At 34.3% G+C, this 20,658-nt stretch overlaps 1 protein-coding gene and 1 long non-coding RNA gene across 5 annotated transcripts; both read left to right on the forward strand.

Annotated features, from left to right (window-relative positions):
• The first annotated feature begins 2,118 nt into the window (after positions 1 to 2,118).
• Positions 2,119 to 3,525, forward strand: LOC136274326 (uncharacterized). The gene is made up of 3 exons (XR_010712615.1): positions 2,119 to 2,487; positions 2,671 to 2,763; positions 3,013 to 3,525. It is a non-coding gene; the product is annotated as an uncharacterized lncRNA (long non-coding RNA).
• An 11,417-nt stretch (positions 3,526 to 14,942) lies between these two features.
• Positions 14,943 to 18,555, forward strand: LOC109617782 (uncharacterized). Of its 4 annotated transcripts, none has more exons than XM_066080848.1 (6): positions 14,943 to 15,922; positions 15,975 to 16,109; positions 16,292 to 16,549; positions 16,824 to 16,974; positions 17,922 to 18,073; positions 18,258 to 18,555. In XM_066080848.1, the coding sequence occupies exons 2-5, from the start codon at positions 15,997 to 15,999 to the stop codon at positions 17,985 to 17,987; spliced, it is 588 nt and encodes a 195-aa protein (XP_065936920.1). In that variant the 5' UTR covers positions 14,943 to 15,922; positions 15,975 to 15,996; the 3' UTR covers positions 17,988 to 18,073; positions 18,258 to 18,555. The 4 variants fall into 4 exon arrangements, with proteins under 4 accessions (XP_065936920.1, XP_065936923.1, XP_034320825.1 ...); XM_066080851.1 differs by having other exon boundaries at positions 14,945 to 15,687; positions 15,960 to 16,109; positions 18,258 to 18,554; XM_034464934.2 differs by having other exon boundaries at positions 14,946 to 16,109; positions 18,258 to 18,553.
• Positions 18,556 to 20,658: the final 2,103 nt, after the last annotated feature.

Below are 20,658 nucleotides of genomic sequence, written 5' to 3' on the forward strand. Positions count from 1 at the left end.
TTTTTATCATTTACTACATAAACACATTCCATAGTAAAGATACAACGATTTGATTGGCTGATTAAATCACGTGTTCTAATTTTTCTCACGATAATTTTAAAGTCTACGAATCGTTCCCTATAAGCCCCCTCCTTTTAAAAATCACTCAAAATTACCAGACCAGTCCATATTAAGACAATTAACGACTTACAGGTCATAAATGAGAAATTAAAGGGTCAAAACATTTTAATTTGAACCACCCCCCCCCCTTACCCATATTCCGCAATGTATAGATATGTACATAATTTACCTACCGAATTCATGATCATGGCATTGAGTTCCATGTTTGCTCCGCACTACTGGAAACGGCGCCTTTCCGTTGACGACAATGGTTACATCGCACTTTGCAACCCGAATTTCGCGTATCTGGACATTGACATCGACGGCAACACAGTTGCTTTGTACGTAGAGAGCGCAATTGACCAAACCATGACTGGACGGACATCTCGGACATCTAGTTTCAACACATGTGTAGAACTCAATAATGACAATGAATATTATGCATATCAGCCTAGCTGCTGCATGTGATGTTCGCTTCCCTCCTTCCATCTTAACATCAACGGCGCGAATTCTGCACGGACTTTTCAACGTCATCATCATCATGTGACCTTTAGGCCACCCTGATTTCGCGCGATTTGTCTAATAACGCCCTTATAAGCATTTTAACTGATTACAAATCAAAATAAGGGAAACAGATACTGAAGGAACTAAAAACAATGGTTCTCGTATGTAGGGATAATTATATTTATTTAGTGTTGAAAGAGTTTCAAAGCATTTGTGTGTTAAACAATCTCACACATTTACATGCGAGACAGTGACTATAATTTTTTTAATTACTGAGGCCCTGTGAATTATACAATTACTATATTATAAGCCTTAATTTGTTATTTTCCTTTACAAGTATGCGTTTACATACACGAATAAGTCAGGTTTCTTGCATGTGTAGGTTTCTTGCATTTATCAAAGGTAAATTTTAAATATCGACTAAATGCGCTACAGTGTTGAAAGCTTTCTTGTAGGTTTATCAGTAAAATAGAAAAAAAATATTTGTTCACAACAAACTATTTGGAAGTAATTTCATTGTCACTTAATATCGGTGGGTATAAATAATTTACAGCGGATTTTTTATTTTTTTTTGGGGGGGGGGTTAAATATCACCCTTTAATGTAGTGTACATGTACATTCTCTCACTTCATAAAACAAAAATCAAATAAATTTTTAAGTAATGATAATTATCCTACATGCAGTTGATTTCTTTTTTTTTTCAAATTAAAGCAATATTAATGGTTATTTAAACTTTACTGTAAAAAAAAAAGACTAAATATGATAAACATTCTCTTAAATAGTTGAATAAAGATGCTACATTGGATTGAAACGAGGTAACTTAAATTGCTTTTTTTTTTAAACTTACAATACCCGTGTTTACAGGTGTAGAAAAAATACAGCAACTATGAATTAATTAACACAATATCACTTAATCAGAGACCCTAGGGTAATGCGCAGATCACTCCTGTCCCGTGTGTCGCGCAGATATGTCACGACACAGCGGTGTTTTTAAAAAGGGAATATAATTCAGTTAATGGGGTAGAGCATCTACGTCATTATCGTGATGTACTTTTTCTTTGACCCGTCAAATCCTTTAACTCGTACCCACGAAGAAAGCGCTGATTGGGGTGGTAAACATTCCCAACCCGCTTAATTTTTTTGTTTTATTTCCTCATTCCCTCACCGAATTTTTCATTCAAGACATATAAATACAACGGAGTTTTGCTTAACGTTATTATCTTGAGAAAATGGCTGAAGAATATCTACAGTTTCTGTAAGTAATTTTTTTAGATAATCGTTTCAAAATTAAATAAAGCTAGTGAAATAATAACTTATCAAATTTTAAGAGAACAAATTTTGGTATAGTAACTTTTAAAGGAATCTGTTCATAATTTTTCTCTCACTTCATAACACAAAAATCAAATAAATTTTTAAGTAATGTTCATTTTCCCTTATCCTACAGTTGTTTTTTTTTTTTCAAATTAAAGCAATATTAATGGTTATTTAAACTTTACTGAAAAAGGTCTAAATTTGATATATCTATAAGTTTTTTTAATATAATAAACTTGTCATCAAATCATTTATGGGTTGCACACAAACTTTCTATATTGACAGCGAAGCGACTAGCTCACCAAAATCGTTTGACGAGTTCGAACAAATTTGGATGAAAATGGGGGATGAGTTAGAAATGGAGGGCCTGGCAAAGTGGTGAGTTGAACAGATTTTGATAGAGTTATCTTTCTTTGGCTTGATTTTAATATGTCTACTTTCATACAAATATTAATGTGTTAAGTGGAATCAGAAAGTGTGTTATATTTTTTAAAGGCCTTCCACTCCTACACCAGAAAGTAAGAAAAATCAGAAAGCAGAAACCGACAGTACATCACACGTCCCTTTTGAAGGGTACGTATTAGAATAATATTTTTCTCGATCATCGTAGCACTACTTGTAGTATTTAAAAATGAATAAGTTTCGATCAAACTCATCAGAGTAAATGGATTATTATATGTCATTTTAATGTAATTTCAAAAGTATTGTCGTGTCTTAGGATTCAGTAATAAATTTTTGACACTTGATTTATCCCAGCTATTCCCCAGCTCACGACTCCAACAGTCTGTCCAACTGGTCGGAATGCCAGTTCAACGCCAAAGTGGAGGACTCAATATTAACAAACTTAAGGTGATGATTATAAACACTTTAATTTGTTAATGATATTTTATATTCGTTATTGAACTATTTTTGAATGCTTAATCACCTCAATTCGATCAGTAGCAATATTGAATTATAATATTTTTTATTATAATTAATGTTAATTTATTTACGAAGGTTAAATATGAGTTCTTAAGAATTGCAAATCAATATCACGGAATGTGAGATGTACATTAATTGAACACTCTGTAAGGTATATTTTTCATATTTCATCAACAGGCGAACAAACCCGGGAAAAATTCGTAAACTTGAGAAAAGAATGAGAGAACCAGAATTTAAACCACAGTTCGACCTTTTAAGAACCCTATTGACTAGGGTGATGTCTGATTGTGAACAAATTCAAATTATCTTCAACTTTGTTGAAGATAAACTTAACAAAGTAGACAACCACACTAAAAGGGTTAAGTTCACAACTCTTTAGTTTTTGATTGTTAGTGTACTGTTTACTGTTATATATTCTCGGTGAACGATTTTCGATAACAACTTGTGACTTGCACTTTGTCATGATGTTTATGCATACTAAGCCATTTAAATTTGTACATGTATAGCATCACATTTTGTATTGTTTTGTAATCAATGACATTCTTCTTGACACTTGTATTATGTGTATGATCAATGACACTGAGAACATTATGTACATCGGTCATATATATAACTGTTTAAAACACATTAATTATATTATTATAAAAAAAGATAATGTTTAAATTGTATATTTATGTATATTGAAATACCCCCGGGACCCTTGATTGAGAAATAAAATATCTTGTATCTTGTACTATCTCTGTTGTCTCTGGGTCTCCTGATAATAAAAAGATATAGAGAATCTCAAAACTTTGTAAAAAGTATAACGATAGTTTACTTACTGTAAAAGGTTGAGGAATGGTGCTACCTCTGATGCAAAAAACAAAAGTGAAGTGAAGGAATGCTTCAAATTTTGCACCTTTTATACTGAATATTAAAGGACTGGCCCTACGAAAAACTGCGTTATAAAACCATGCCTGGAAACAATATTTTGGTAATTCTAACTTTAGCAATACTTTACACTGTTGCTGTGGTTACAGATGACTAAGGTGACCCTAATAGTAGATATTAATAGTAGATATTTATGGTATTATCCTTCAACGGTTGCTATGCGAACTAAGGTGACCCTGATAGTATATATTTATAGTATCATTCTTCAATTGTTGCTATGCTAAGTCCTTGACTGTAGACTACCCCCTGACTGTAGACTACCCCCTGGGGAAAACCATGACGTCATCCCTGGGGAAAACCCATGACGTCATCCCTGGGGAAAACCCATGACGTCATCCTGACTGCAGAGTGACTGCACTCTGTCCCCCTTACTACTAACACTTTTTGAACAAAATGTGTTTGAATTGACAAAAGCTTTCATTTAAAATCAAGAAAAAGGGGCTGGCCCTTCAAATTAGGGGCTGAGGGAGCTCTGAAGTCTTTTAATGATAACCTTTTGCCGTGAAATATTTTGTGATGCGTTATAGAAGCAATTATGTTCATTCTAATGTTATGTACCTGTACATGGCAATCATTTACACTTATGTTACGTAATTAGGGATTTTAAGGGACAAAAGGTCTAAAGCTTTGATGTTCAATATCTCAAAATAGAGGAAAACTTTGGAAAGCAATATTTAACAAAAGATGCTCAAAATATTGAGCTTAACAATGTACAACCATATATATTGTTTTTATCTGGACCCTAAAAGGAGTTTTAGGACCGGATATCAAAACGATTTTTCCCAGATATCTCAAAAACGTTAACCAATTTCTAAATACGTATTAGTGGTACACAAAAATACCTTTTGACTAAAATGAATGAAAAGGAGCTGATCCCTCAAATAAGGGACACCAAAGGGATAGATAGTCTTTCACCCATTACTCATAGATCCCGCCTCCTTTTCCGATTACGTTTCGTTGATGAAGGTCAAGAGTAAGGTCATTGCATATTCTAAAAATCGGACGGAAGACCTCCTCGTTGCTCGCAACGAGATCGTGTCTAGTTTATTATTATTATTTTCTTTTTTAAAACTTGTTTAATGATATAAGAAAAAACAAAAATGAAATTCTGAATAAAGAAAATCAAGAGAAAGTAACAACTGCTGGTCAAATTTACAGGATCCATTTAAGCCTGGATATTCTTCTTGAAGCTTTGATAGGATGTTTTCAAGAGCTTTTCTTCGGCAGTCTTTGTTTTGGTAATTTGCAGATGAAAAATTCCACAAGTCTACTTCTTCGTGATACGATTCTATCAATCTCTCAGTTTGTTCAGTCGTAAGTTTTAATTCCTCTTTTTTCTTCCCTGCCATTTTGAATTCTAGCACATGGAATGAAAATGTCCCCGAAGATTTCTCCCCACATCTTAAAACCCATTAATTATCAGTTTAATCTTGAAATTAATCTAAGTTAATCTGTGGCAAAAGTTCGGGAAAAAACCACGTGTTAAGATGTGCTGTATTTAGATCAACCTCTCTGACCTGTTTAATGATTGGTCAAAACCATCTGACTTGCCAGACAGAATAGAGCATGTCTCTATTCCATCTGACTCCATCTGACTTCATATCTGTCTTATGATTTTCCTATTTACACGGTCTGATTTGCAAGATGTGGCGAGTCAGATCTGTAAAATCACATCGTGTAAGTAGGGCTTTATAGTGTATTCCGGAATAATCAAAACTTAATTTTTAACGATGGCCGCAGCAAACGCGATTGACGGGATGGTTATAAATCAAAACATTATAGTTGTATGAATAACATATATAAGTTTTATGAATCGCGTTCGATGCGACCAGCGTTTAGGACATTTACACAAATTGTATTGTGTGTACAGTACGCAATATGTCCGGTAAATTTGAAGCACAAATCGCAACAGTTTGCATATGTAAAAACTGCCAAGATGAACAAAGTTGCTTTCCACATCTTCCTTGCTAGGTAAATTTTAATTTGGCGGGAAAATCGCACGAGACTATTGATTTTAATGTATCGTGACATTCTATGTTTATATATGTAACAGGTCAGGAGGGGTTGATGAAGAGGGTAAATTAGGGGAGTCTTAAAAATGATGGCAAAGTATCATTGATATTGTTATTGATATGTGAAGGGATTTTTTGTTATGATTTTGGTTCTCTTCAAAAGAAAAAAATAATAGTACAAAACAGAGAAAAATAACTAAAACAATCACGTGGCAGTAAGCATGTCCCTAACATGACCCTTCTGTAGATACACGACACTAGAAACAGACAGAGTTTGTTTCGGTATCATCGTAAGGTCAGTTTATGAATAAGTGAAACAATTCAATAAAACATTATTAGAGTTTTTTCGTTACTTTTTATCACTTAAACTAAGCATTAGATTTGGATAAAACATGATTTTGAATACCTATAAATTCATAACTTTACATTTAACAAATTATGCATCCATAGATCCAAGATATTCTAATTTTTTAGAATAATTCTGACAAAAGTAACCATTCTCCAATATTAATCTAGCATAAATGTCATCATCATAAAATAACATTATAAAAAGCGAGACCTGTGTTTGTGTATGTAGTCCACATAATTGTGTAAAAGAAATAAACATGTTTAATATTCTTGTTTTAATATACGTATACGTAAGCAATGATACTTATTGTAGAAAATCGATTTAGGGGTCTATATACTAGAACTCTGTACATTACAAATCACACCCACCTGCGTACTTACAAAATTTATCCTAAATCAAATTAATTGTAATATTTTGAATATTTTTCTATATTATATGAAATTGAATGTAGCAAATTTAAAAATCAACTTTACATAATCTTTTATTTTTTTCATTTTGCAATAGGTAAAAGAAACTTGATAAAACTTTTTTTTTTACAAACTAGAAAACGTTTTTACAAACCAGGAAATGGTGATATGGGTCAAAGATAATAAATGAGTTTTTTTGTGGAAATGTTATTGCATGACCCTATAGGGGATCAAGGTTAGGTGACGGAGAGATCCACGTGAGGTTTTAGCGGTCCTTACGAACTAGCAACTCTCTAAGAAATATTTCCAAATATGGACATATCTTTCCTTTTTAAGCATCAATTCATTTACTATATAAATAAAAGACTCTACTGACTTTTTGTCACTACCTTTCAAAGTAATCAGAGGAAAAGAAAACGTCTCTATTGAATTAAGATGGCAGAAGGATTTCTTAACATGTAACTTTCTATCACGTTATCATTAAAATAAGAAACGGGAATTATTTTTTTTTTTAATTTGTTTGAATGTAAAGTTACACGTTAAGTTACAGTTTACAATTCTATCTTATATTTAGTTGAACAAAGTATAAAAAAAATGGAATATTTTTTTTAAAATATCAAACATGATAATGAGCTATGAATTCCAACATATCCTGCCATTTTTAATTAAAACTACTATTATTAATAATGATAAAATCTGTACGAACTGTAGAATTAATTAACAGAATGTTTAGATACATTTTATGTTTTCTTTGTTCACAACATCTTTTGAAAAACTTTTTTTTTATTTATATACTAGGAAATATAATAATATGCAGGATCCCTCATCCCCCGCAAATAAACCACCAGCGGATGATGACTTTGAGATGGAGTGGAATATGTTAGGAGAAGAGTGGTCTCTTATATCGATCCCAAACATTAAGGGGTAAGTAATACGACATGCATTGTACATGTTGTATACTGGCCTAGACCGATCGTTTTATTGTTGTGTTGTAGATTGCATGTACTTAAATCAATTTATCAAAAAAGTTTTCATCTTCAAAAATTTACAATTTCATATTTAATTTTAATTTTAAGTTCTCTAAAATGAAACATTTATATGGTAGCCCGCTTATCGCACACACACACGTACGATACCGGTTAAGAACAACCACAGTTATCGTTCCTATCTTTTTGGATTGCTTAGATACAACTGAGTTACCACGATCGCGTTATTTTAAGTATTGAATAATTGTTTTGTTCATTATTATTATATACTACCTGTAGAATAAATTTGACTAATAAAAATTGCTTTTTGTAGACCAAGTTATTCTTCATTCGACCCTTATTTTGCCTTGATGGGGGATGATGCCACGGACATCAAAAATTTGGAGCCAAGCATCGATCCAAGGTTCAAGGAGACGCAAGAAGAAGGGGATGGGAAACCGAGTATGTTGAGGAAATTGCTAAGGTAACTATATTTTTTTTGTTCATAAATATTTTCTTACTTAGTAATTTATGGTAAACACAATGTCGTTTGAAAATTTAATAAATCTTTATCATTATGTTTTTAAAATCATTTTAAAAAGTTGATGTCATGTATTAAAGAGAATTAATAAAATCTGAAATGAATATCATAAATCTTTTTTTCAGTCCACCAACCTCAACGATAACAGCCCCCACCCCCAGAGTAACTTCAGAAAAAGGGGGGTTGACTTCCCTGACAAGCCCCATCAAAGGAGAGGTGGGCACGTCAACACAAACAACCTCAACCAACAAAAATCCGATGAAAAGAAAGTTTTGCCAATCCACACTAGACACGGCAACTCCACTTAAAAGAGGATTTGTTGAAACTATGACTGGGTAATTATATTGACGTTTATAAAATCCTGTTTCATATCCTTAAACTCCAAATTTACGAAGGTTAATTTTTTTTTTAAAATCAAAATTTGAAATCATAACATTGAAGTACTGTAATTATCAAAATAAATGACAGTTGTTCATTTATGTGTTTTATCAGTTAGTATGTTTAATTAATTGAATTTAACTTATTTGATCACGTGTTTATATATATATGTGGTTTAAATGAATCTCAAGAACACTTTTAACGATCCTGACTATTTCATCATTATATCTACAGAAAGAAGAGACCTCAAAAGTACGCTGCGTTGGAGAAAAGGTGCAGGAGGTCAAATAATAAGCAAGAAAGACCCTTGCTGGGAGAAGAACTCTCCGCTCTTCAACAACTCATAGATTGTATGGTCAAAGACCTGGCCCAGTCAGCAATCTTAGTAAATTATATTACAGATTTTATTAAAAAAAACTGTAAAAGAAGAGTGGAATTTAAAACTCTGTGACATTACAGATTAATTGGTCATTATAAAAAGACTTAATTGTGACTGTTTAAAAAAGATCGATTGTATATACCATATAGACAGGATTATTTAAAAAGACTTCATTGTGACTGTTTTAAAAAAGATCGATTGTATACACCATGTAGACAAATTTAGCTCAATCTTAAATTTTTGTAAATTTTATATCAGACTTCATCAATAAAAACTGTATTTGTTCTAAAACTACTGTTTTTTTTAATCATTTAATTGATAAGTTTTTTACTTACTGGCTTGACTGCAGATAGTAACCATGGATTCTGTAGAAAATTACTCAGCCATGATCCCCTTTTATAGTTCATTATGACCTTCAAGTTGTGACCTTTTTACCTATATGTTATTAAGTTGACCCAATACGTGTTCTAATTATCAAGGAGACATCAACTTGATCAAGGTCATTTCACAAAGGTCATTTTAAACTCACTTGACCTTGGTGTGACCTTACTCATCACTTAACCTCGGTGTGACCCATAAAGTCATCCTGACTGTCAAGTGACTTCCCGATTAGGTTCCAAGGTCACCTTGGGTAACTTATTTGACCTTGGTGTGACCTTACTCATCACTTGACCTTGGTGTGACCCTGTGACGTCATCCTGACTGTAAGTGACTGTTCCCTACTTCTTTTCGTACTCAGACTTTGTGTCATCATCCTTATTCATCAAGAGCCGGGATAAATCAGGTTGATTTGCTTTCATTAATGCCGTTCGAAGGCCCATAAAAGCTCTGGAACCTCGACGTAAAATGATGCTGATCAATTTCCTGTTTTTGTCATAGCTGGTTTTCTCAGCGTCTATCTGTTGTCTCATTTCGTCAGTTATTATGTTGGAGGCGTAAAGATGGCCCGCAACAGTAACAGCCATCGTCTTCTTGACCAAAGTCGAGTAGTTTTTCTTAATCAGGTCTTGGTGTTTTTGCTCCATTTTCTTGTTGACTAGAAGGATTTCACAAGAAACTGTCTGCTTTTTGTTAAAGACTGATGAAAGTTTTCAAAATGTACAAAGTTTATATATACAAGATTTAAGTCACGTGACTTAACTGTAGACTCGCCCTTGGATGTAGATTGTGTCATAAGGTCAGTGACTGTAGACTCGGTCCGTTGTCCTTCTTCCTTGACAAATCTAACAGTTATACCTGCTACACTTTACATGTGAGTTTGTACTTTTGAAATAGATCCATCAATATGATCTACTGATGATTTAAGGTATTGCCACTGTGTTTTACTCAAAGTTGGAGAACCAGACATCCCTTATAAGCCCAAGATTGAGTTACAAGAGAACGGAGAACTCAACATTGCTGAAGAACAAGCTAAGGATCCAGAAATTGCATTCCTTGTAAGACAGCTACAACAAGGCCGGGCAACAAAATCCACAGGAAGTAAGCATCTTTTAATTGATGATGTTCTCTATTATCTCACCAACGCAGATAATGATCCTGTATTACGCCTTTTTGTACCAATGCATTACCGATCTGGAGTTATCAAGCAGTACCATGATGACAATGGCCACTTGGGAATCGACAAGACGTTTGATGCAATTAGGCAAAAGTACTATTGGCCTAATTTGTACAAAGAGTTATATGATTATGTCGGCAAGTGTGTCATATGTGCAACAAGAAACCTAAAACAACTTAAACCAACAACGCAGATAACGGATGTTCCACCGTTCCCGTTTGCAAAGATTGGTTTAGATCTATCAGGTCCTTATCCGAAGTCTTTATCGGGAAACAAGTATATTGTGGGATTTGTAGATCTACTTTCTGGATGGCCAGAAGCATACGCAGTACCAGACAAGACAGCTGCTACGATCGCTCATTTGATTATTGAGGAAATCTTCCCTCGTCACGGAGCTCCTATGGAAATAATCGCAAACAATGGAACCGAAAACGAAAACAGAACTGTGAAAGAAACTTTAGAAGCACTGAACATATCTCATGTGAAGACCTCATACTATCATCCGCAAAGCAACGCCAAGGTTGAACGATTCCATAGAACTTTACATGATGTAATGGCTAAGAAGATGGAAGACAACCTAACAACGTGGGATATTCATCTAAACCAAACTTTGGCTGCCATCAGATTCAACGTCAACGAATCAGCAGGATACACACCATTCTACCTATTGTATACCAGGGACGTTGTTCTGCCAATTGACAACATCCTGAGACCAAGACGACGGTACCTTGGAGAAGATCCTCACAGAATTGCGCTTGAACAACAACACAAAGCATTTACTACAGTTCATAGGATCTTAAGACGCTCGAAGAAACGACAGGCTAAATATGCTAACAGAACAGCAGTAGATATCGACCTGAAGGTAGGCGATCCTGTTTACTACAGAAACAATCAGCGCCAGAGTAAACTTCAATCCAGATGGAAGCCTTTCTACAGAATCATTGAACAAACATCACCAGTAACGTTCAAGATCAAGAACCAACTCGATGGCAAGGTCACCAAAGCCCACAAAGAGTTGCTGAGATTTGCCAAGATCGATCAATGGGAGATTCCAAAGGATGATACAGGAAAACCTCTACGTAAAACAGCGTATGTTATGCCACAAGAGTCAGAGTCAGACGATGATGAACCACAAGAAGAAGAAGAGGACGTGAATAATGAATCACACTCAGCAGCACCAAACTCTGATGATAATTCAGAAGCGCGATCTGTAGTTTCAGATCAAGATTCATTAATGACTGAAGAACACCATGATCACGAAGTACTCCCTAGCGAAAGTGAAGATGAGGACGACAATGTTCCGCTTGCACAGCTAGCACGACAGTATCGAAGAGAACGAGAAGACTCCTCTTCCGAAGATGATATTCCTCTGTGGGAACTTCAAAAGAGACTTAGAGCAAAAGACAATGTTAAAACTGACAAAGACTTGGACCTTACTACTGACACTGACAATGGGAATGGGTCTCTTTTGGATATGGAAGTTAACGCATGTCATATTAAACCCAAGACCACTCGTAAACCAAAATCGGCTGAGAATAAGTTCAGATTCCTATTGGAAACTGCCATTCGACTTATGTAAACTATGTGTTTGAATTTCGAATTGCGCATAACCTTCTCTTTTCATTTCCGTTACAGATCATGATGTCGCTGAAGTCCCTGCCGCCCGTTGTGCAAGTGCACATCCTTGATAAATATCTAGATAAGTGTTTTAAAGACGAGCATAAACAGAAATTGAACGTAGTTTTTAAGAATTTAAATGCGCTTGTCCTCCTGTCAAATTCTGTCCGGTCACACTCTGAGGAAGTAAGGCCGTTAGTCTTACCTTCCTGCAATAGACCATTACGCTACCTGATCGAGCAAATCGAACGGGACAGTAGGTTCATGTGGCCCAGAACCAAGATTCTGGAGTGGTTAGAGACGCCCTCCGGCCACCAGTGCGTTTGGGACGCACGCATATGCCCCTCGACGACGTATCAACAACCCCTGAATGCCGTCAGTACGGATTTCTACATCCGTAAATATAAAATCAATCATAGACACGCTCGTCTCGATCTTCTTTTCGGAACCTCATCTGACCTGGGAGACATTTTGGCTGTCCAGCCATTTGAACCCAACGGTCAGCCAACCCATAAACATAAAGAAGTTATGGGGAATATATCGGTGTTCTTGAAACTCACGGAACATTCTCAGACCGTCCCTAAGTATGACATATACGACAGGGACGCCCTGAGGTTCCTTGGGGGACATTAAGCGTTACGAAACGTATTCGGGGATGATTTTTGGGATCTGCTGGGCGAACCTTATCGGTCGACAGGTATCTGTCAAGCAGATCCCACAAAGTTGATCCTCCGGTATATGAGTTTTGTGTGACCGGCTAATATAAATTTTATCAATATTAAGAAAACGTAATTTATGTCATTTATTAATATTTTTTTTGTATTGCAGATCATGGCATCGACCATTCTGCCTTTCTTAATCTTGATTTGGCTGACCAACGGCAACAGTATGATAGTAAGAGAAAATGTAATTTTTGAACAATCCCATGACATTTCAACCACACGAAGTCGCTGGCTTGTAACGATGGTTATCGATTTGTCAGTTTATGATCAGTCCATTGACAAACTATATTCCGCTCTGGATGAAGTTAATAGGATAAATAATGTTCTTGTCAAATTCTATGATGTTCCTCTTAAAGACAAATATGTCCAAACATTTAAAGGGTTAGAGTTAGAAATAATAAATTTAAGAAATGCTCAAGACGCTGTTTATAATAATTTCCAAATTCTGAGTCCTTTACATGATCTTACGGGTTATCGTCGTCGACGATCACTCTTACCCATTATTGGTAAAGCTTTTAGTTTTCTATTTGGAACAGTGTCGGAAGATGATTTACAGGGGATACGTAACAATATAAATAATTTGGCCAATAACCAACGAAAAATTACTCACGTAATACAAGAAAGCCTAACGTTAATTAATGGCACTCGACTTGCAGTGCGAGAAAATCGACAAAAGATCAATGAAATTTTAGGCGCGTTAGTAACTCTGTCGGACCAATTGAAAAATCTTACGACCGGTATTGAAAAACAACTTCATAAATTAGATTACTTTGTCAATTCATATTTGCGAATTAATAGAGCCGTACAGGAAATTCAAGTAATGACTTCCGAAGTAAGAACTCATGTCGAACATTTGTATATTCAACTAAATGCTCTTGCAATCGGACATTTGACACCAAGTATAATGGCTCCTCATGATTTAAAAGATTTATTACTTACCATTAAAACTAAATTACCCCGGACTTTGAGATTACCTGGAAACCCAGATGAAGATTTATGGTCCTTTTATAAATTTCTTACATGTACATCGACAACCGCGGATAACAAACTGTTGATTATTTTATCTATCCCACTATTAGACGCGCAGGAAACTTATCATGTTTACAAAATTCATAACATACCCGCACTTATGACAAATCAAAGTAACTCCGTCATTACAAATGGCTGTTCTATGGTTGCACAATACAAGCTCGAATCAAATGCGATTGCTATCAATACAGAGCGAACCCAATACATGTTGTTATCTAACGAAGAATTAAAAAGCTGTTCTAATCCTTTAATGGGGTTCTGTTTCGCGCGAAGTCCAGTTTATAAGACTAGCATTTCAAGATTATGTGTCACGGCGTTATTTCTTCAAGTTCAAAAAGTTCGAAAATATTGTAAAGTAATTGTTCAGCTTAAGTCTGTATTGCCCCGGGCAACTTATTTAAATAATGGACATTGGGTGGTATCAACATCAGAAAAATTACATTTCGTAAAGTTATTTGGGGAAGGCAAAAATACATTAGCTACTGATGTCATTGTACGTCCTCCCATCCAAATTGTGACCCTTGATCAGTCCTGTTCAGCCGTCACAAGTGCAATGACATTACCCCCTCATTATCACCAAGAAAGTAAATATAATGCGACAAACCTTCTGACAACTTTCATGCAATCTTATAACGTGTCTGCCATCCAATTATGGAAACCTGTTCATTCCAATTTTGATAATTTAAACAATATATCTATTCCTGAAAAATTAAATGATCTTGAAATGGTTAGCATGGACAAACTGGTTGAAGAATTAAAACTGGTAAATTCAGTACCCCCATTTTTCGATTTCTGGGGATTACCTACTTGGGCATATGTATTAATGGGTGTAGCTTCTGCAATAATTATAATTGTAATAATCTTTGTCTATTGTAAAATAAAAAGGCGTTGGTCAGGTAAATTGTGGCGAAAACAGGGCAGGGGCAGTGACAAGGGAGAGAATGGAGAAGGATTTCCTTTGGTGATGATTAACTCATCTGGCGATGTTGACGCTGGCAGAGGCAGCAAGCCGTCTGCACTAATGGTGACTTCAGTATATAGCACAGGGACTGATGACCCAGATGCCATCAGAAAAATGTACCCGACAATCATTGGCGAGTATGAACGCACTAAAGGTGACAATTAACCTTATGTATTTTGTTTTGTTCTTTTGTATATAATGTCCTTTACGGGAAGTCGGGATTTGTATTGTTATATTTAAATATTATGTTACTACATTCGTTCTCCCAAGTAGTGGAGGACCTCTCATATAATTACTTACTGGTGGTAACGGGGACTTAATTATTATTGATTTTATAATGATTCTTCTTTTATGTATATCCATGTATGTTGATGATATGAATAAATCTTAATTCATCTTTTTGCAGGGGACGGATGTAACACAATTGACCCCATTTTTAATTGTGTTTAATTGTCATAACAATTATGTACTATTTAATGACTTAATATTAATTCCTATGTTTTAGCTGTTTACCTGTACTCTTATAGTAGTCTGTTTACCTGGACGCATGAATGACAGAGGTCATTCGACCGTGCAGAGTGCAGCGCTTAGACAAGGACGTACTTGTACACGTGCCGGGGGCAACAGAGCAGAACCGTAAAGACCGCTACCTGGACGCCAATCAAGGACACAGTTACTGGTGAACCAACACTCTTCTCGATGATCTACTCACTGTCCAGGACGTTCTGACAATTGTTGTCATTCGAGTGTGGCTAATTGACAGTTAAACTAATTACTACACATGGATACTATACAAAGACTGTGTAAACTTATTTTAACGACTGGATCTTTTATGGACAGTTTACGAGCTTCAAAAGTAATGACCACGTTAATTCCCACGCATCAGTGACAAGGGGGCGTTTCTAGTGACCGTATATACGAACTGACATGGACAAAGTGAAGCAGTCCTCAACCCACCACCAGTGAGGAACGGTCTCCCTCTGTTGTTACACCCGGCTTCCCAAAGTGTTGTCTGACTTTTTATTATTATATTTTTCATTACTCTTGTTCAGTGACTCTGACATTCTAAAAGACTTTAAATTATTGTCAACAATTATTCTTTGATTGTAAAATCCTTAATTGTTTTTCTTTATTGTTTTTGTCTTATTATTGTAATTATTCAATTACTATAGTATTTTTGTTAACTCTATTAAAGTAGTATTTTAATTGGATCTGTTGTTGGCTTTCTTTGTGCTGTGTTATAAGAATAAATTTGACTAATAAAAATTGCTTTTTGTAGACCAAGTTATTCTTCATTCGACCCTTATTTTGCCTTGATGGGGGATGATGCCACGGACATCAAAAATTTGGAGCCAAGCATCGATCCAAGGTTCAAGGAGACGCAAGAAGAAGGGGATGGGAAACCGAGTATGTTGAGGAAATCGCTAAGGTAACTATATATTTTTTGTTCATAAATATTTTCTTACTTAGTAATTTATGGTAAACACAATGTCGTTTGAAAATTTAATAAATCTTTATCATTATGTTTTTAAAATCATTTTAAAAAGTTGATGTCATGTATTAAAGAGAATTAATAAAATCTGAAATGAATATCATAAATCTTTTTTTCAGTCCACCAACCTCAACGATAACAGCCCCCACCCCCAGAGTAACTTCAGAAAAAGGGGGGTTGACTTCCCTGACAAGCCCCATCAAAGGAGAGGTGGGCACGTCAACACAAACAACCTCAACCAACAAAAATCCGATGAAAAGAAAGTTTTGCCAATCCACACTAGACACGGCAACTCCACTTAAAAGAGGATTTGTTGAAACTATGACTGGACCAATGGAAACACAGAATAAAGAGAATGATTTTGTGGAAACATTTAGGTAATTATATTGACGTTTATAAAATCCTTTTTTATATCCTTAAACTCCAAATTTACGAAGGTTAATTTTTTTTTTAAATCAGAATTTGAAATCATAACATTGAAGTACTGTAATTATCAAAATAAATGACAGTTGTTCATTTATGTGTTTTATCAGTTAGTATGTTTAATTAATTGAATTTAACTTATTTGATCACGTGTTTATATATATGTGGTTTAAATGAATCTCAAGAACACTTTTAACGATCCTGACTATTTCATCATTATATCTACAGAAAGAAGAGACCTCAAAAGTACGCTGCGTTGGAGAAAAGGTGCAGGAGGTCAAATAATAAGCAAGAAAGACCCTTGCTGGGAGAAGAACTCTCCGCTCTTCAACAACTCATAGATTGTATGGTCAAAGACCTGGCCCAGTCAGCAATCTTAGTAAATTATATTACAGATTTTATTAAAAAAAAACTGTAAAAGAAGAGTGGAATTTAAAACTCTGTGACATTACAGATTCATTGGTCATTATAAAAAGACTTAATTGTGACTGTTTAAAAAACATCGATTGTATATACCATATAGACAGGATTATTTAAAAAGACTTCATTGTGACTGTTTTCAAAAAGATCGATTGTATACACCATGTAGACAAATTTAGCTCAATCTTAAATTTTTGTAAATTTTATATCAGACTTCATCAATAAAAACTGTATTTGTTCTTAAACTACTGTTTTTTTTAAATCATTTAATTGATAAGTTTTTTACTTACTGGCTTGACTGCAGATAGTAACCATGGATTCTGTAGAAAATTACTCAGCCATGATCCCCTTTTATAGTTCATTATGACCTTCAAGTTGTGACCTTTTCACCTATATGTTATTAAGTTGACCCAATACGTGTTCTAATTATCAAGGAGACATCAACTTGATCAAGGTCATTTCACAAAGGTCATTTTAAACTCACTTGACCTTGGTGTGACCTTACTCATCACTTAACCTCGGTGTGACCCATAAAGTCATCCTGACTGTCAAGTGACTTCCTGATTAGGTTCCAAGGTCACCTTGGGTAACTTATTTGACCTTGGTGTGACCTTACTCATCACTTGACCTTGGTGTGACCCTATGACGTCATCCTGACTGTAAGTGACTGTTCCCTGTCCTACATACTACTCAGTTTAGAACATCCACATTTATCGTTCCTATATTTTTGGATTGCTTAAAAATAACTATTGATACAACTGAGTTGCCACGATCGCGTTATTTTAAGTATTGAATCATATTTTATTCATTATTATTATGTACTACCTGTAGAATAAATTTGACTAATAAAAATTGCTTTTTGTAGACCAAGTTATTCTCCATTCGACCCTTATTTTGCCTTGATAGGGGATGATGCCACGGACTCAAGCAACATTGAAAATTTATAGCCGAGCATCGATCCAGGGTTGCTGAACATCAACACCAATGGAACGCAGATTCTCCAAGAAGAAGGGGATGGGGAAAAAAAGAAAACCGAGTATGTTGAGGAAATTGCTAAGGTAACTATAATTTTTTTGTTCATAAATATTTTTCTTACTTAGTAATTTATGGTGAACACAATGTCGTTTGAATGAAATAAATCTTTATCATTATGTTTTTAAAATCATTTAAAAACAGTTGATGTCATGTATTAAAGAGAATTAATGAAATATGAAATGGATATCATAAATCTTTTTTTTTCAGGGAAAATAACAACTCTTATTACCCGGTAACACCTCAAAGTACAAGGGAGGTTTGTCCACCAACCTTAACGAGTAACTTCAGTTAGAGGGGAGCTGAGTTCCCTGACAACCCCCATTAAAGGAGAGGTGTGCACGTCAACACTAACAACCCTAACCAAAGAAAATCCAATGAAAAGAAAGTTGTCAATCTACACTACATTCTGCGCCCACGGCAACTCCAACTAGAACTGTCCTAATGGGACTAATACCCCGCAAGGCTAATTTCAAATGAGACAAATAATTGAATTGAATAATAAAGGTTTGGAACACATACAAAAAAAAATTCTAGAATTGTAAAAAAAAAAAAATAGTTAACGAAGAAAAATTAAAATCAAAATTGTGAGAATATGTAAATACATATCTATAACAGTAATACATTTACAAATGTATGTATCTGATGATATATATTTTTTTAATTTAATTGATTTAAAGAGAAACCAACAAAATGACAATAACCCCTCCCTTTGCAGTAAATGGAAATACCGGTAGCCAAGCAATGCTCCTCTGTTGATAAAACTTTCAATATCTTTCTAATAAGAGTCTTGACAGATGCAATTAGTTGTTTCAAATTTTCCTCACTTTCTCCTATAGCACAATGGAAATCCATATCAGAAAATTGATCCCATAGGACTATGATTTTCTTTGATGAGCTTGTTAAATTTAATAAACTCCCAAAACATTACCATAATTACCATACTATGTAAAAATATGTAAAAAAGAACATTTAATATTACAAACAATTTTAAAATTGCCAAAACACTACAATCATATCTGTGATTTTGAATTTCATTTAAATTAATGCCCAATAGGCTCACTTCATCAATTTACTTGACAAATAAATTTTAACAACCTCTAAAAATAGTTTAACTTCTTTATTAATAATTATATTATTTATTTCCTTATAATGATAGAACTTTTGGTTTACATAAAACAGTTTTAAAATAGCCCCAAAACCATCACCCATTTTGCAGATTATCAATTTCCCCTAAACACATGCTCCATCTGAACCATGGCTCAGATAATGGCTCTCTTGGGACAAATGAATTCAGCCACACTTGTCTTTGATGTTCGTATTAGTTCCGAAGAATTTATCATTGACAAACAAAAATTTTGCATTGTCAGTTGATAGAATACTTATAAAAAATAATTTTTTTTATTAATTAAGAAATAAAGACAAAAACCTCAATCTGGATGTATTTATATAAATATATTTTTGAGTGTTTTAATACTATTAATTAATTAATAAAATCTGTAAGGAATACCTCCCTTACTTTTCAACATTAGTGTACAATATATAGAATAAGGAAAATTAAAACTGTCATAAAATCATTAAATCTTGTCTGATCTTAAAAATAATTGCAGGTGCACATCTTCAGATGGTGTTCAACATGTGTACACATTTTCAAACTGTTCCATGCAGTAATAAAAAAATTTATAGGGGGACAAAGTTGCGTCTACAGACAGGCGGACAGGGTGAAGCCAATATACCCCCCTAAACTTCGTTTGCGGGGGTATAATTCAAAGGGAGTTTGTTGAAACTACACCAACTATGCCTGGGCCAATGGCAACACCGACTACAGAGAATGATTTCGTGGAAACATTTAGGTAATTATATTAACGTTTTTTTTTTTTAAATCTTGTTTTATATCCTTAAACTCAAAATTTACGACGGTTAATTTAAATCAGAATTTTAAATCATAACATTGGGGTACTGTAATTATCAAAATAAATGACAGTATGTTCATTTATGTTTTTTATCAGTTAGTATGTATACATAATTGAAATTTAACTTATTTGATCGTGTGTTTATATATGTGGTTTAAATACATCTCATAAACACTTTTAATGATCCTGACTATTTCATCATTATATCTACAGAAAGAAGAGACCCCAAAAATATGCAGCCTTGGAGATAGGGTGTAGGAGGCCAGATAATCAGCAAGACAAACCCTTGCTGCAAGAAGAACTTTCAGCTCTGCAACAACTGATTGATTGTATGGTAAAAGACCTGCCCCAGTCAGCAATTTTAGTTAATTTCATTACAGATTTTATAAATAAAAATGTAAAAGAAGAGTGGGATTCAAAACTCTGTGATATTACAGACCATAAAGACTCAGTGCATGGTAATTTTAGTAAATTTTTTAACAGATTGCAGAAATAAAAACTGTAAAGAAAGAGTAGGATTCCAAATTCTGTGATATTACAGATTCGTTCGCCGTTTCAAAAAGACTTAATTGTGACTGTTTAAAAAAGATAGATTGTATATACTATGTTGACAAAATTAGCTCAATCTTAAATTTTTGTAAACTTCATATCAATCTGCATCAATAAAAACTGTATTTGTCTTGTTGTTAAACTGCTGG

Source organism: Magallana gigas, chromosome 1 (assembly GCF_963853765.1).
Source record: "Magallana gigas chromosome 1, xbMagGiga1.1, whole genome shotgun sequence".
In the NCBI taxonomy this organism is placed as follows: Eukaryota; Metazoa; Mollusca; class Bivalvia; order Ostreida; family Ostreidae; genus Magallana; species Magallana gigas.